Here is a 17,367-nt window from a genome sequence, read left to right on the forward strand (position 1 = left end):
AAACAATCACCCCCCCCCGCGCCGCCGCCACCACGACTTCACAATCTCATCTCACCATGGAAACTACTTGGGTAGTTAAATTGTTTGTGTATCCATATCTTCATACTCCATCTTTAATCATATTAAAATCACCATCGAAAACAAAATAGAAGCCGGAAAATGAAAGATATAACGTGTACCATTTTCCCTCCCACTCGCCTCCCCTCTCCTTCTACATTCCCCCTTACCTTCACTACCACGACAGAGTAAAACAATCTCTTGGTTCCATTTCATGTATCCTGATTCTTCTACAGGAGTAGAAAAACTACCTTCCTACCAACCTACTAAATATCAATCAACCCGCTATGCCAATCCAACCCCACCACCACCACCACCAAGGAGAACAACAGCGACCCAAGGAGATGAAATGAAATAACCTATATCCCCTCCCATCACACGCCCACTCTCAAACTTCTCTCGACCATTTTGACGAACAAAAGCAGAAAAAAAGACAAGTCGCATCATTCCCAGTCTTGATCTTTGCTTTATCTTTGAATGGAAAAGGAATTACCAATCCTCACCCCCTTTGACGTGTCCCGTGCACTACCACAAGATTGCATCCTTTCCAAGGGGAGGAAAATGTCTTTGCGACTTATCACAATCGATGAGACCGCAGAAACAATCGGAGAGGAAATTTCTTTTTTTGATTTCCAATATCAAACAAAGTCCCCTTCTCACTTCCCCCTTCGATGCGTTTTTGTTTTAGGAAAAGAAAAAAGGAAACAAAAAGTTGTACTCGCCCCAAAAAACGTTCCACACCCTCTTGTGCAACATCTCAAAAATAATAGGCAAGAAAGAAAATTCCCTCTCTCAAATTGATACCCAGACCCCAAAAAACAAAAGAGTCGTTTCCGATGCATGACCGCGTAACTAGACAGAAACAAACAGAGAGAAACAAGAACAGAATTGACAGCTATCCACGCTATCAGACAGCAGGCAAACTCGGCCGCGCGTACTAACATGGAGATATCGATATCAATATATAACAGGAGATTTTGGCGCCGTCCGGACAGTGCTGAATGGAAATCGAGAAGGATTCCAGATTTTCGGCGGAATTCAACAAGATGGTGCAAGATTTAGATTTCTAGGGAAGGCATCAAGGTCATTCAAACTGTTACAGGAAGGGCTTTGTTCGTCAACTTTAGTGATGTAGACCAGCTTGCAGGCTGTTCGGATCGATGGTGCCAAACGGCGTCATTGGCATGTCCATGTGCTCCATCGGCGTGTGGAATTCCGACATGTCGTTCATCATCAACATGCCTTTCTCGTCAATCCCCGGACTTGGCATGGGCATGTTGAGATTCTGCTTCGAGTACATCTCGCCGAGCATCAATGTCTCGTCCATCATGCCACTGCCGTCATGGCCCATGTTGAACATGTCGGCCGAGGCGCTGCGGTGTAGTGCCGACAACGGAGGTGAGTGGTCCGCAATGACCGGATCCGGATGACCCATGTGAGGCATAGGAGAAACAGACGAAGGCATCATGTGACCATCGACCATGGGGGAAGGTGAGAGGAAGGGCATGTTGAATTGTTGGGGCGTTCCGAATTCAGAAGCAGGCATTGGTCCTTGGGACGTGTTGGACGGGAAGAAGCCAGGGCTGGCAAATTCTGACGGTGATGTGGCCGTTGCGGACATGGGCATCTGACGGAAATCCATCCCGTAACCAGCAGATGTATCAATCTGCAAGGTTGGGCCGATTGGAGTCTGCACAGGCTGCTGAGGCATTGGCTGGAAGAGATTGTGATGATCGGGCGTCATTTGAGGTGAGGGTTGCTGCACATGGAATGTAGGCATAGGTCCGTGAAGCATGGAGAAATCAAGTGCGATGGGTACCGATCGACTTCGTTGACGCTTGTGACCAGGATGCATACGACCAGGGTGAAGATGATGATTGACACCATATTGTTCCTGGAACATGCCGACATGAGGAGGATGGGGCCGCGCAAACTGGACTGAAGGTTGAGACGCGGGTCTGACAATGCCCATGGTGGGTGAGACTGGTGCAGACGCAGGCATAGCATTCATGTCGAATGGGTTATGTCGGTTCTGGAAAGACTCGAGGGAGACCAATTTAGCAAGCTGTCCGCTCAACACCTTCGGGTGACCTCCCAGGTGATGCGTCAAGATTTGAGAGGCTTGTTGATCTTCGGTAAAGTCACCACATTGGTAGAACCCTCCAGAGTTGGACGAGTCCATGAAGAAATTCGGGGGCCTGGTCAACTCAATGACAAGCCCGCCGGGCCGGGGTGGAGATCCATTGGCATTTGGAGCCGTGTCACCAGGTTCCAATTGAATGCTCTTGATGAAAGCGAATGGATATTCGATCTTGTATCCAGCCGAGTCGTTGTTGATGTAGTACGTGATGCAAGCCTTGTCGGGCGAGTAGAAAATGACGAGGTCCATCGCGTTCTGACCGACTCGTCGCCAGCTACCGATGCTCAGGGATCGACAGGTGAAGTGCTGGATGACTGTAGGCACGTCAGAAGTATGCTCGAAACCCTCGGGATCAGGAAAACTCACCAACTTTGCCTTGAGCATTAGGATCTCCGTTCATCAACATTCCACCGCCACCGTACTGAGCCATTGGGCCGCCCGGTCGGCGGAGGAGTTGACCAGGAAAAGGTCTGCCAGATTCCATGGCCTGCATGGCCAGCAGCTGTCTCAAGGATTCTGGGATGCTGTCACAGTCTTCACCACTCTCCAAGCTCTTCTTCGCAAGCATCTTGATCTTCGCTCGTCGACGACTAGACAAGATAAATTAGCCAAAAATACCACGTGCAATCACCGTTGAGACTACATACCTATTTTGGAACCAGATCTGCACCGAACGTTCCGTCATGTTGATCTCCGACGCGATGCGTTCTCGCGTAGCTGCGGTAGGAGTTGGGTTCTTTGTAAACTCGGCTTCTAGCGTCACAAGTTGATCCTGTGTAGCCCTCTGTCTCTTCTGGTTCTTTTGCTGTTGGGTCAGGGTACTCTTTCGAGGTGGTCGACGCGCTGAGTTGGGACCAGAAGTAGGAGCTGACGTGGCGCTGCTTGATGTCTGGGGTGGCGTGCTTGAAGTAGCCATGGGAGAAGGGGTTGACTCGGGAGAGAAGTCGGTGAGGTCGGAAGAGATGGGCTCCATTGCGTCCATCGTGTGTGTGCCCAATGTCGATCGAAGTTGTCTTTCAACGAGTGGAATGCTCAATGGCTATATACGAGACGAGATACAGGAATCGATATCCTTTCGTTCGTATTCGTGCGGGAGGGGAGTGAAGGGCTTCGATTCGCTGATCCAGGCAGTCGAATACGGAATTACTTCGATGTAGTTTTGTGTCGATGTTGTTGAAAAGGGGGGTTGTAGGTGGAATTGGTAAGGACCGTAGATAGTTGAAATGGGGTTGAAAACGCAAGTTGCCTAATGAATGTGGTCGAGGGCCTTGAAAGAGTGAAAGGCACGCTCGAGGCAGGGCAATTGAAGAAACAAGTGAAAAAAGAAAGAAGGTGTTGGACGGAGAGATGGAAAAAAGATGGAAATGTGGTTAAAGGGCGGCAGTGAGGATGGGAAGAAGAAGGGCAGAGGCGGGAACGAGGGCACAATAAGGGAGGTGCCTCACTAGCCGGGGGCGCGGTAGGAGGGAAAGATCAGAGTGAGCGAGACCCGCAGCAGGAGGCACGATGAGTGGGCAGGCGCCTGGCCTCTGGAGACTTTCAATGCAGGTACCGCCGAGCGAAGCCTAAAAGCCAAAGCACAAGCCCCAGGTGGAGGCCGATTTAGCCTGTTCCTAGCCGGCCATTTATGTCTCCTCGAATTCCCCTATGGGCGTTAGTGGGCGTTGAGGCTCCAATGCCTGGACAGCCCACCGGCCCTAAAGGAAGCTTGGATCTTAGGCCTGTTCCAGGAGTGCAGAAGAAAAGGCCTGGTGCGGCCCTTGTCTGACGCGCTCAGCCTTCAGGGAGTAGCAGTCAAAACACCCCATGTCACAACATGGATTCATCCTATCCGTCTCACCCACCGCGCGATCCAACAACAAAACATCCCTGACCGACCTTACGAATACGGAGTTTGCGTCAGGCCATGTGGGGAGCATACAGTAAAGAGGGCAAAAGGTCAACCGTTCCAGTGCACTTCTACGAGTACGGAGTATACACCGGGAGTAACGAACCTGTTACCATATACACTACATACAGTGCTCCGTAGAACCATAGACATGGATCTGGATACACAAGCTACCCTGGGAATTTGTCGCCTGTACCTCGTACCTCGACATCCTGCAGCTCAACGGGCACGCGTCCGAGACACTTGGTCCGTAAAGTCACGCTGACCTGCAGCCGCCCACCAGTGCACGACTAAAAAGCCACGACACTCCCACAAGGAGCTTGGGGCCATCTGCATCTGCATCTGTGCATCAATGCTTCAGAGATGTACAGGTAGACCATTCTGCGGCCTGGCTGAACCCCTCTCGTGCGCGCACATACACCTAGCCAGGTAGCTACCCCGTATTGTCTCGAGTTCTAACCGACCATCTACGAATGCTTCTGGAAGTCAGGCTGTGCAATGAGAATTCCTACACACCCTCTTTCTCTGTCCGAGTGAAAAGTGTTTGATCGTCTGTAATCTGCCCCAGTTACGATGGCACCAATGACGGGGGATGATCCTGTGCTTGTCCGCTCATGATAGATTCCACCAATTCTCTCATTCTCCTCAGAAGCAACGACTATTGGCTCGCTCCAGCAAGCAGCCATCAGTTCGCAAGTCATAACAAAAAATGACGGCGGCTATGGTTCGCCGCTGCACCTGCCATGAGCAGCTTCTAGGCGCCTTCAGTGGCTGCTCACGAAAAAGTTGGACGAGCGGCAAAATGCTCCGTACGTTGCAGAGAGCGATTTTTGAACGAGAGGCTTGGTTTGTCTCAACACATGTATTGGATATCTTGATAGCTTAAAAGTCTGCGGCGGTGGCAGAGATTCACCGCTCTTGATCCTTGTCTCACCATCACCTGTGCCTTTACAGCCACTTCATCGTCGGACGGAGCCCACTGATCCCGAACAGAAATAGGCAACCTGCATCAGGTGCCGTTGGCCATGTTGGGATACCTTACGGAGTAGAAGCTCATGCTGAGACGGTCGATTTCTCCTGAAGATCGAACCGAGTCATGCAAGTCATGGCGCTAAACATGTTTCCAGCTCCAGCAGAAAAAAGCATCTCGCCACTTTGCTGCGACACAGAGTTTAGCTGATCGAGAAAACGGGCACAGAACAGAAATGTTCATACAGTACGCGTTGCTCCGTACCAAGAAACACCGCTGCGTCACAGCTCAGCTCTCGCCAGCATTGTTCAGCAGAGGCTACTTTTTTTATGTGTCCATGGCATTCAAGACAGGTCTTTTGGCATCTGAGCACGAGGCAGCTCTCAGCCTTAGCGGCAGGGTGCACTACTCGGAAGTGGTCGAAGTGCTGATAGAGACAGATAGGGAGGTCTAGGTAAGGAGAGTGGACCGACCGCCACTGGGTCCTTTTTTGCGTGATGTGATGGGTCGGGCGAAAAATAGCAAGGTGGAGGATCAAGGTGTTGGAGGTAAACATCCAACTACTGTACAGCACAGTAGTCCACACAAGTGGTGTCTCTAGGCTTGACCGGGCGCTGGGACAAGGTATGCCCTGGGGGAGGTGTTGTGTGCTCGGTGTCGTGGAGAGTCATGTGTGGCACCTCGACGTCGAATCGAATTGCGACATAGGGACGGGAATCCGACGATGATGATGATGCTGATGCAGGAACCCATGTCTGTGGCTTGTTGTCTTCCCCCTGGCTCCCTGGATGCTCTAGTGCCAGGAACAGGTGGCTTCTGGTCAGGTACCGAGTCGCGACAATTGGTGTGTTGGAAGCGCCCACTTCACCTCGCGGACACGGGAGCTTTTCCTGTTATGTTTTAGTATGTTCTTGGCAAACCCAGGCCCGAGCACGACGCGTTCAAGGTCCATGAACCCATCGATTGACCATGGGTCTCGAGGGGGTGAAAAAGGGTCAGGGGTAGCTTGGTGGCGAACGATGGCCTTACTGTGATGTGTGAGTTTCGACCTCCTCGATTGTTACACATGTATTCCTCGTACAGTCCGGGTGTTGAGTAGATCTTTCAAAGCTCAAGTCTCTACAGTACATACCCATAAAATGCAAGGCTCTGCCCATATTTCAAGCCTCATCTCCGGGAGATGACCAACATATGTCACTCACTGTCATCGACACTGCAGTTGGATCTGACAAGCACATGCCAGAAATTTCCGACCTGTCATTTGAAACGAAGAACTCGGCTTGAATGGGCCGTTGGGACTAAAACTACGAGGATGAGCACGGGAGTACAGTATGGAGTAAGGTCAGTTGCCGGTGCTCCATCTTTCTTACCAGCCACTACGAAATACAACAAGGCAGCGTGGTGTTTCCTACCGGCACCCTCCTACTCGTACGACCTACTCCGTACGTGTCAGTACACTCCTACATACTTCGCACCAAAAGGATGACTTCATCGAATTTCGATCGACAGACACCGACATGGGCTGGCCTGCGACAAATCTCGATCACCTGTCGCTCACAATAAATTTGGTCTGACTGACTGACCTAATCGTCGCTTCTACGAGTGGTTCCGGAGTACAGAGTACATCGGCCTGATTATCATGCTTGCGAGCTTCGGTACGAGTAACGATTCCGAACAGCCAATACCTTCAGTTCATACTGTATGGTACTCCGTCCTCGCCAGTGGAGATATACGAGCCTCAACCTCCTTCCTCGTGGGCCATCAAACCGCGACTTTTTTCTTTCTTGTTCCCTTCAAAAAAAGGTCCAGGCTCAACCAGTGCCAAGTCCCCCCGTGGCCCGTTATCCCGTACGTCAACGCGCTCTCTCCCCAGTATAGGGGAACCATGTGGAGGCACGTGCTTTACTGTACGTCTTTCTACTACGAGTTACTGTACGAATTAATTACATTAGAAAAGCAAACCTATCACTACTTTTTTACTACCCCCTGGAGCCTCGCCTTGTCTCACTCGCCCCCCCCCCCCCCCCCCCCAAGATCCCAACCGGGAGCTTTTTTTCCCTGCTCGTGCTCGTATGTAGGACAGACTACCGAAGGAGTACTCGCACCGCCGTACTTGCACCTACGCGGTACCGAAGACAGGGAGAGTCAGCCCGCCTTGCTTGTTCCGAGTGTCCGAGTGTAGCCCTTGAACCCTGGTTTACCTGGGTCGGCGAGCTATTGACAACCTAGTATCTTGCACACTCAGTTACTCCGTATCGGTACGTTAGTAAAATCACGCTGCGGTAGCTAGTAATGCATGTTCCAAACTCTTTCACATCGTGCATTGGGACCGTTACTCGATGAAAATACAGTAACAGACAACTCCATTGCTCGGGGAAATTCCAAAGAATCTATGCTCCGGATACGTAGGTGTAGGGATAACATAGATATTCTTTTTTACGTCCATCTAATCACACAGAAAGTACTTCGCTGGTGGGGGGTATCTTCATTTTTCCGTATCCGTATCGCGTACAGTAAGTGAGTAACTCGTAGCTGACCAAAAGTCATTTCTTCAATCATGCTTTTTTTTATCGTAATTCCTGCATCGTCCCTTTGCGCACAGTGCCGAATCCTTTGCTAAAAAGTTCTCCAATGTCCAACGACTTGCGTGGAGTTTCTTCCATCTCCCGCCCTCCACCTCCTTCTGCCCCTTTCTGCAGAACCTGGTTGCCACCACTCTTCACCACCACCTGCGTCGTACTCGTACTCGAGACTTCCCTGACGAATGGTTTCCTCCGGTTCATATCACGTGGTCGGTCCAACAGCGCCTGCACTTGGGCCTCTCTTTCCGCTTGTTCGGCTTCGTCCCGGGCCAATTCCAGGCTGGACTTTTTCGTGCCTCGATCCCAGCCCTGTTGGAGGAGATCCGCGGCGGCTTCCTCGAAACGCTTCCGGACCTCTCGATCCTGTTCGAGCCTTTGGAATGTGTCGACGTCACTGGGCCAGATGGCCACTTTAATGGTCTTGATGATGATCTCCAAGAGACAAATCGACAGGATGACGAGCAACAACGTAAGCCACCACAAAAGGTTCCGGCCAAAGCGGTTTAGGAATCCGTGGTTGACGCTGTAAATCACATCTTGAGGATAAATTACTCCCAAGATAAGATTCCAGAGCCACCAACCACCCACCGACAAGAAGATGGCGAGGGCTGCCGCCGCCGACTTGTTGTGCAACTCGATAAATTGCAGCTTGAGTGAGATTATGACCACACACCCGCTAAACGCGATCGAACCCATGGCGTACAGTCCTTGATCTCGCGTAAAGATCGCCATACCATATATGCCATACACGATGAAATAGACAATGACGGCCTCACAAGCGGCGAGGCCTGCCCACCACACGTATAGCTTGAGATTAAAGCCTCTGTTTCTTTGGCCGATGTTGTACAGCTCGGGGACTGCTAAAAGCGTCGACGCAGCGAGATCCTTCTCGAACACACCCATGAAGATGACCGGAAGACTGGTGAACAGCGTATTGAACATGGACAAACTCCAAGGCTCGTACAGACTGGTCCCAGTATATCCATTCCATCGCTGGTAGACGGCTTGGATCAGGTAGAATAACATTTCCTTCCAGAAAGTGCCAAGAACATATTTGCAGATGCGAATGTAGTTCCACCTTCCATGGACCAAAACAAGCTTGAGCAGGAAGCGAAACTGGGCAATTGAGTAATCGGACGTCTTTGCAGCTTGCAAGCCTTCCTTGCCAGCAATGCCAATTCCGAGATGCGCTTCCTGAATCATCGCGATGTCGTTGGCACCATCCCCAATGGCGAGAGTTACCGAGCCCTTGACTTTGGTCCTGATGGTCTTGACTAGTGACGCTTTCTGACTAGGAGAGGCTCGACAACAAATGACAGAGTCTGCACGAATGGCCAGATCCGCGAAGAGCGCCATTGAAGCTCGATCAGCCTCGATGATGGTGAGAGTCTGGCCATCGACTACCAAGACTGAATGTGCCGTTCTCTCACCGTCAATTTCAGCGAAGCCGCTAGCCATCCGAGTGTAAAGGTCGCCGACTTCATGATCGAGTACTACTACCGTTGAGTAGTCTTTGATCAGTCTACACGAGTGTCCAATGTTGATGGCAGTTTCTCGCTTATCACCAGTGAGCATCCACAGCTTGATGCCAGCCCGTTCGAAATCGGTCAATGGCATCCGGAACACCTTTCTGGAGCTTGTCTTCAATAGCTGTTGCTCCAAGGAGTTCCAATTTCGTCTCCAAAAGTTCCGCGGCTTGTTCGATTTTGCTTTGGCGATCTACTATGCTGGTAGTAGCAGACGCGTATATTTCTCTCCATTTCTTATATTCATCGTCTGTTAGGAACCGGAAACCATAGAGTAATGTTCGCAGGCCTTCCGTGGCAAAGTCATCGACATGCTGAAAGCAACGTTCAAAAACAGCCTTGTCATTGATAACCAAGCTTTCTTCCACAAGTTCATCTACACCATCGAGTTGCATCGAAGGCCGTGGGCTCGTCTGTGAAGGATGCTGTGCTCTGCTGGCGAAGGTTTCAGAGGCCCGGGAGCCAAACTGGGCCGAGGGCCGCGGTGAATAGAATTGTGAGCTTCGGCGTGGCCGCGACATGCCTGGGTCAGCCTCTCTAGCTTTCAACCATTGGTCAATGCTCTCTCTCGCTGTGTGAGGTTTGTCAATGGTAACTCCACTGACGCGTGGCGAGACATCTGCAACATGTACAGAATTCGACCTGTGGCTCAATGCAACACTCTTTCGTCGAAGTGCCTCCTGAGCCTCAACACTCTTCCTTTGTGTCGCTCGCCTTTCTGCGGCTTGCACACTCGAACTCGCTAGATCGGCAAGACGAAGAAGTTTCCGGAGCGTACTGTCGGCGCCTTTGCTTATGAGACATATCCTTTGGTCTGGAAATCGTACAACAACTGACATGCGTTTCCTTGCACTGGAGAATTCAATGATATCCAGCACTTCGTAGGTCTCATACACGGGGTCCTCGTCATCATCGGCCGGGTAGGTCTTGACAGTAACTGTGTTTGATTGACGGTTCGTAACGATATACCCCATGTCTTGTGCTGCGGTAACCAATGCAAGCTCATCAGGCGATGCTGCTTGATATGTAATGCCGCCTGCATCATTCTTTTCCGGTATACATGTATGGCAAAGTGCCAACGAGAGGAGGAAAAATCTTGCTTTTCGTGCAAAGATAGTCTGAGGCCGGTGATGAATGTAATCCAGCAGATCTTGTGTCTTTCCAGTTTCCAAGAGCATATCGACACCATTCGAAGTCTTGTCATGCAAATTTCCATCCGGATACTCGACTTCAGCGGACGTAGCCTCCTTCTCGACCGCGATGGCAGTAGATGCAGCAGATTCGCGGGCGTTCCTTGCATGCAACTGCTTGCTCTTCCGTGCCGAGACCTCCTTCCCTTTCCCGCCACGCTTTTTATGTTTTAATTTCTCTCGACCTGCATCACCTGCCGCTTCCTCCTGTAGGTCAAGGTCATGCAGCCAAGCAGTGCCAGCTATACTCATTTTGCGGAATTTCATGGAATTGTTTGTCAAGGTTCCAGTCTTGTCAGAGAAGATATAGCTGACCTGCCCTAACTCTTCGTTGATGGTGGATGTATGGGCCTCCATAGGCGTATCGGTCTCTGGATCATACATGTCGATATCGTCCATCAAGAACATCTGCGCCACCTTCACAATCTCAAGAGACACATACAAGCTGAGAGGCAGCATGGTATTCAACATGATGATGAAGGAGGTCAAAATCTGCCCAAAAGGAACTCTGGCAGATTGGAGATACCAGGCATCATCTTCGGTGGTTTTCCGCCAGATCTGGTAAGCCACTGTCAATATGATCGCCATGAAAATGACAAGCGCCGCGACGACAATCACCACTCTATTCACCTTGGCTTGCAAAGCTGGGGCTTTGACCCTTGGGTTCTTGTTCGCATTCATGCGGATCTTGCACTCCTCACCAGAATAGATGACGAGGCCTATAGCAGAGGGGGTGTTGCGCAGAACGCTCCCGCGATATAAAATTTCGTTGTTGGTCAGTGGTAAGGTGCGTCCGTTGATGTCTAACCTGCCATCGAATTTGTAAAGATCGAGGTTGGGGTCTTCCACGACGAAGTCAGCACCGAGATTCGCAATTCCGTCAGTGTCTTGACATGCTGCACTTATGTCCGGGAGTGGCTTTTTTGACTTGAGATTGGTCTCACCATCCAGGCTCTTTGTTTCAACGTAAGCCGTACCAGAGCATTCGTCTGCGTGAAGAAGGACCATGTCGGCGGGAACAGGACTGTCTCTAGTGAGCAGCAAAATATCCCCGACTTGGACCTGATGCCATTTCTTTTCTTGCCACCCTAAGGACCCGGCTTCAAAGCCATCCTCTTGAGAGAAATTTCCAACGTTCAGGACTTTCGTCAAGCGTTCATTTTCCTCTTTGTCCAGGCGATGTCGGCGAACATCGTCGTACCCTTCCTTCGCCATGGAGATGGCAACAAAGATCAGGAGAGGTATTATAGTGGTGTATGTACCGGTTGTACTGAGCCCGGGAATCATTTGAAGTATAGAAACACAAAGAAAGTAGAAATTGGCCAATTTCCCAAACTGTGCGACGAGTTGGCGTGGCACGAAATTCCAAGGAGTGTAGCGACATGAGCGTATAAGATTGTCAATGTAGGGTTTCCCTGTCCGTTCATCAAGTGGCCGATCGATCTGTAAAACACTGACGCGCACATGTCTGCCGTCAACAGTGGGAGGGACTGTATGGGCTTTAGCAACCCTGTCTCGGGCTTGCTTGTAAGTATTCCGGACCTTTTGCCACAACGTTACGCGGGAGCTCTGTTTCGATAGCCAGCGACGGTATAGTGGTAACTCGAGGTTGGGATCTGACAGGCGGACCGGGCTCGTGGTCGCCGCCTTGCTCTCCTCTTCTGTTTCCTGGATTGTGATTGAAGTTGACTGAAGCCGTCCAGGCTCTTTTGCATTGCGCGAATCGGGAGAGGAATAGGACGATCCCAGCTCAAAAGAAGCTGCATTGTCCGAGTCTTGGCTTCGGATGTTCTGGGCGAAGAGCGACCGTCTGAGCGAGTAACCGCGATTGCGACCAGACGAAGGGGTTTTGAGAATTCCTGCGGGCTTCTGCGCCGAGAGAGAAGGATCATTTGGTTGCGCCTTACCCTCGACTTCACCTCTCGGGAATTCAACAGAGAACCGAACTCTGGACGTGCCGTTATGTATGATCCCAGCAGACTCTCCCTCGTTATCTGGATCCGCACGTGAACTCCCTGCATTGCCCTGCGCAGCGCTTGGTGAGTCTGGCGCATTCTTGCTAGGCTCTTGATCCCTGGGCGCATTCGGCGGGGTCTCAGTCATAGTGAGTCTCTCGCGAAAGGACAGGGCCGAGCGGCGATTCTTCAGGCCGGGTCTTCATTGGTAGGCCTTCGACAAAGATTGTTGCATTGCTCGATGCGCCCGGATTGGACTGAATAGTTTGTGGCAGGCAAAGGATGATAGACCTCGAAACACAAGCTGAACTTAAACGAAGGTGGGTAAGACAACAAACTTGAGAATCTAAGATGGCATAATGATAGAATGGCCAGAGAGAGTGAATCGATGTTTCAGGCGTCGCAGTCGTGGTCTTGGAAGAGTACGTAGGAGATGGTGGCAGTGCATTTGAAGATGTTGAACAAAGTGGGCTGCAACTCGTAAAGGTCTTGCAAGGCCTGGATCAAGGAACAAGGGGGGGTGACATCAGTCAATAGGCTCAACAGACTGGCCCCCGCCTTATGGGTAAAAAAGAGCCCCTAGACTTAGCCGAGTTAGCGGGCTCGTTTCCTTGTCCTTGTCCATGTCGACTGGGACAGGCCCCGAGAGAACCCCCGGCGGACCAATGGCCATTCCCCGTGATTCTCAGCCAACACGAGTTTTGGGCTCCAGGTGCCTAATTGAGCCCGAATCTTACGCAACCGAAGATCTCGTCGCCCGCCCCTCTTTGTCCCTTGTCGCCACGCGCAATTGTACTAGTGCCTAGAGAAGTAGCATGATGCGAAGCAGCAAATATAATATATGTATCTGTTATGGTGATGAGTACACGTGTACTCATAGGAACATTTGGGAATATTCAGCAAATGCCATCCGATAAGCACCTGAGGTCAGCATTTGAACCGCTGGTAGACAAAATCTGGGCAGCATCTTTGTGACTCCGACTTCGGCGAAATATATATAGTTTGTATTTTCTATCCTTCATCCTCAATCGCCGCCATGAATGCCTCCGGAAGTTAATACCTGCCACCTCTGTAACCAGGAATACGTTGCAGCGTATAACATGGTGTGATAACACTTCCGAGATAAATTTCCGGTTACATTCATCTGGAGACACACCCCAGCTGTTCAACACTGTAGCCCATGCGTTTTTCACTGTCTGGTCATATAGGCCTTTTAGGGAATTCTTGGACACTACTCTTCTCATTACCTAGCCTCACTCAGTATAACGGTTCTCTACCCAGATGGACAAGTGCAGCATTCCATGCATCGTATGCCGTTTGTCTCAAGGTATCCGCTTGCGCAGAACTGCTTGCATGACCTTGTTCTGCTAGAACCAGAGTGACACCCTGACTGGTCTCATTGTAGCGTGGCCAACGCGGCACTCCCTCGGCATTGGGGTCGAGAGAATACGCAAACGAGATCCATGCCCTCATCATGGTGGTTGATACTTTGATGTCTCCGGCGGTTGCGTCTCGTAGATTCGACACATCACCAAACACATAAGACAACTCGGCTCCGTGTTGAACGCCAACTCGCCTGGCGTATGCCACGCTTGACCCGGGAATCTCGTAACTGAGATTCATTTGAGACAGCGGAGGCTGCTGACAGAAAGAGTAACCCCATGCTCCGACGCGCTTGCTGGCAAGTTTGAGGAATGCACGTCGGGCAAGATGGAAATAGACGTCGCTGTATACACTGACGGCGGTCCAAAACATATGGTCCGCGGTAGGATCGGCGTTATATCCTTTTCCCAAGTCTATCGAGGGGAGGCTCTCGTAGACTTGGACCACTCCCTCAGCTAGTGAATCATTCAATAAGGGGCTGATGTATTGAATCAAGTCACTTCCGTTGGGTGGGTTGAACACGTCGGGCAGAAACACAGAGCCTTCGTCCAGATTGCCACCATGGATGATGGGAATAGGAGCCAATTCGTACTTGGACAATATTTCCGTGGCGTCTATGTCGAACCAGTCACCGTCAAGGGTGTACGTGGTGCCAAATTTACCCTCGACTAGTAAAGGCGAGAGTACTGATATGTCGACTTCTCGGAGACAGCTAACACTGTCCGATACCAGAGTACAGTTTGTTGCATTCAGTAGGCCCTGGTATGCCAACAAACCGGTGTCGGGAGCTTCTATGTATGGCGGTCCAAGCCCACCTGCGCTGCCAGACTGGGTGATCATGCCTTGAAATAGACTGTCGGTCTCATTCTGCAAATACGCGTAGTGTAACTGAGCTTGAGCATTCCAGGCGCCTGCAGACTCTCCAAAGAGGATGGTTTTGTTGAGGTCCCCTCCAAAACTTGCAATATTCTCATGAATCCACTCGAGAGCGAGGCGTTGATCCTTTAAACCCAGGTTGGAGAGGCCCTGAGATTGAAAGTCGGGGCTGTTGAGGAATCCAAATCCTCCCAGGCGATAATTACAGGCGACGTAGATGACTGGTCTGCCAATTTCGACAGAGAATCGGACAAGACTTGTCCCATTGTAGAGCATAGATTGGCCGTTCATATTGCCGCCTCCGTGAATGAAGAATAGTACCGGAAGCGGTTCGTGGCATGTGACGTTGCTTGGGCGAATGATGTTCAGAGTGAGGCAGTCTTCGCTCAGTCCGTTGTCCAAAGCATAATCAGGATCTTGTAAGCATCCTGGACCGTATGTCGTAGCCATGAATGGGTTCTGTAGGGCCGATGCTGGAATACGTTGGGGATTGCTGAATCGCAAGTTGCCGACAGGGGGAACCGCGTAGGGGATTCCGAGAAACTGATCAAGGTTGGCGATGGAAGTGCTTCCAACAAACGTACCGGCTGCAGCATAGACTGCCGGATCTGAGGCTTGTGGAACTGCAAAGGCGTTTGCTATACTCCAGGCACAAAATGCCACCGTACTTGGTATGAGTAAACCCATGGTGGCAAGGCGCTTCAGGCTGACGGCTGGATTGAAGCGCAGGCACGCAGCAGGTGCCGCCAGCCTGTTTTTATCACCTACCTTTCACCCATATGCTGGGCTTAGTTGGTTAAGATTTCCCGCCCTACCAGCCCCCGGAGCGTCACTCATACATGAGACCAACCGAGCTCGGCAGTCCGCGTTGTCATCCAGTGCAAGCAACAATGTTGGTGACTTTCTCGGCAGATCAGAAGCGCGCCCGGCGCTTCGAGATGTCGTGTTCGTGCAGAGCCACTTTAGAATAGCTAGGTGCTGCAACTAAAACCGAGCGTGCTTGAGATTATGGCAGCAAAAAATGGTTCCACAGTTCGGGAGCACAAGGTTTAGATCTGTGAAATCCAGTAGGCTTATGATGCATTGCTCCACAAGATTCACGTCCTAAGTCAATGCGACGATGGGCAAACTAGTATCACGAGGGGGGACAGGACGGGTCTGCATACATCACTAATGGTATTTCCTATGTGGACCTCTTTGAGTCGACATTGAGATCATGTTATACCCATCGCTATATCTGAAATGAAAGATATCTTGGCGCCTTCGTCGAAGGAAGACCTGTATGACTGGGGTGGCTTGCTTTGGCTGTTCCCAGAGAGAGTCTTTCCAACTGTTTTTGTTGCGATACGACGAGAAATTCGGATTTGGTCCAATGATTCACTCGCTGGTCTGCAAAGTCATACCAGTGCCAAAGAAGGCGATTCGACGACTATTGGAGAGCGAGTTTGCCGGTGACGGACTCGTCCACCAAGACTCGGATTGGATCCTCCAAGTTGACCCATCCCAGGTAAGGAAGGCTTGCTTGGTAACCTGCCATTCTCATGATCTCTAACGGATAGGTTCTCATAACGTCGAGAGAAGTCGTGAGGTACTGATTTTCTTCCTGATAACAAATCACATGCGTATTAGCTCTTCTTCAAATATCAGCCCTGGGCCATTCGGGTAGCAGTCTTACTTGACGGAGATAACCTTTGGTCATGAAACACGCATACACCAGTCTTTCCTCGTCGGACGTATTGTTGGCGCTCCCACCATGGTAAGACGAGCTGAGCATCCAGAACGCGTCTCCCGGCTCTAGTTCTGCATAATAAGCATGATCCTCGCCCGGCGGCGGCGTCAGATGGCTCCAGAGATGGGAGCCAGGAACGAATCGGGTGGCCCCATTGGCTCTTGTGGTCTTCTTTCCGGCGACAAAGCATCCTAGACCAGTATCACGCCCAATCTTGTACTCGTCCACCGTGATCTCATCGGTTCTGTTGTGATGCATGGAATCATCTCGATGAAGATCCTGTGCCTTTGCACCCGGACCGATGGAGAAGATGACGTTGGTGTTTAGCTGCGGTCTGGACATAAAATTCTCGAGCTTCTGTCCGCAGTAGCCTGGGAGAACATCGGTGAGCAGCACGTTGCAGACGTCTTGGTACAGTTTGTTCCCCGGGATCCTCTCGATAAAAGTTCGGGACTTTTCAAAGAGACCAGTAACCCGTCGCGTTTCGGGAGGGAAAAAGTCATCCAATGTCCACGGTTTGTCCTTCTGGATGAAAGGGCGAGTATCCTTTTCAATCTGGTTCAAGTCCTCCTGTGACACCATGCCGCGTACGATGCATCCGCCGCTCAGAATCAAGCCTTCGACTATCTCATCACATGAGGCAGCTGATGCGTCAAAGCATGGAACTTTGGGTGGTGGCCGAGTATGGACGCTGTTGGGATCAAGTTTCGCGGACGCATCTTTGTAGGCCATGGCCGGCGACATGTTCTGACTGTCCTTCTATTGAGGTGCTAACAATGGAGATAATTTGCATTGATGAAAGATTACAAGATCAAGCATGCCCAACAGAAGACTTGAGAAGAATATAAAGATCGAGGGTCGTCCAGAGACATTACCGGCGTGATCCAAGACATGGCAGCCCTTCAGGATTCATTGTAGCTGCTGGTTTAGGGACTCAGTCGAACCGCAGTAAGGTAGGTACCCCGGCAAGCTCCAGCGCGATACGCGCACGCGGGCATGCTATGCCGTACTGGGTACCGTCCAGGTGAGCCATAGTCGACCGGGCTCCTGCGGTGCTGGTAGTGTCAAGTC

General features: G+C 50.9%; 5 protein-coding genes across 5 annotated transcripts; 1 reads left to right on the forward strand and 4 right to left on the reverse strand.

Moving 5' to 3' along the window:
• Positions 1-220: 220 nt before the first annotated feature.
• Positions 221-3,575, reverse strand: PV06_08621 (uncharacterized protein). The gene is made up of 3 exons (XM_016409976.1): positions 2,845-3,575; positions 2,564-2,787; positions 221-2,511 (listed from the first exon to the last, which is right to left on the reverse strand). The coding sequence occupies exons 1-3, from the start codon at positions 3,177-3,179 to the stop codon at positions 1,181-1,183; spliced, it is 1,890 nt and encodes a 629-aa protein (XP_016258998.1). The 5' UTR covers positions 3,180-3,575; the 3' UTR covers positions 221-1,180.
• Positions 228-1,182, forward strand: PV06_08622 (uncharacterized protein). Its single transcript, XM_016409977.1, has 2 exons — positions 228-245; positions 294-1,182. Exon 2 carries the CDS (start codon positions 535-537, stop codon positions 856-858), a length of 324 nt encoding a protein of 107 aa, XP_016258999.1. The 5' UTR covers positions 228-245; positions 294-534; the 3' UTR covers positions 859-1,182.
• A 4,047-nt stretch (positions 3,576-7,622) lies between the features above and the next one.
• On the reverse strand, positions 7,623-9,095 carry PV06_08623 (uncharacterized protein; the record flags this gene model as incomplete). The annotated part of the gene is made up of 1 exon (XM_016409978.1): positions 7,623-9,095. One exon carries the CDS (start codon positions 9,093-9,095, stop codon positions 7,623-7,625), a length of 1,473 nt encoding a protein of 490 aa, XP_016259000.1.
• Positions 9,096-9,198: 103 nt separating this feature from the next.
• Positions 9,199-12,456, reverse strand: PV06_08624 (uncharacterized protein; the record flags this gene model as incomplete). Its single annotated transcript, XM_016409979.1, has 1 exon — positions 9,199-12,456. The coding sequence occupies one exon, from the start codon at positions 12,454-12,456 to the stop codon at positions 9,199-9,201; it is 3,258 nt and encodes a 1,085-aa protein (XP_016259001.1).
• A 3,527-nt stretch (positions 12,457-15,983) lies between these two features.
• On the reverse strand, positions 15,984-17,040 carry PV06_08625 (uncharacterized protein; the record flags this gene model as incomplete). Its single annotated transcript, XM_016409980.1, has 2 exons — positions 15,984-16,170; positions 16,243-17,040. 2 exons carry the CDS (start codon positions 17,038-17,040, stop codon positions 15,997-15,999), a joined length of 972 nt encoding a protein of 323 aa, XP_016259002.1. The 3' UTR covers positions 15,984-15,996.
• Between the last annotated feature and the right edge of the window lie 327 nt (positions 17,041-17,367).

The sequence above is a fragment of the Exophiala oligosperma genome, assembly GCF_000835515.1.
Source record: "Exophiala oligosperma strain CBS 72588 unplaced genomic scaffold supercont1.9, whole genome shotgun sequence".
In the NCBI taxonomy this organism is placed as follows: domain Eukaryota; kingdom Fungi; phylum Ascomycota; class Eurotiomycetes; order Chaetothyriales; family Herpotrichiellaceae; genus Exophiala; species Exophiala oligosperma.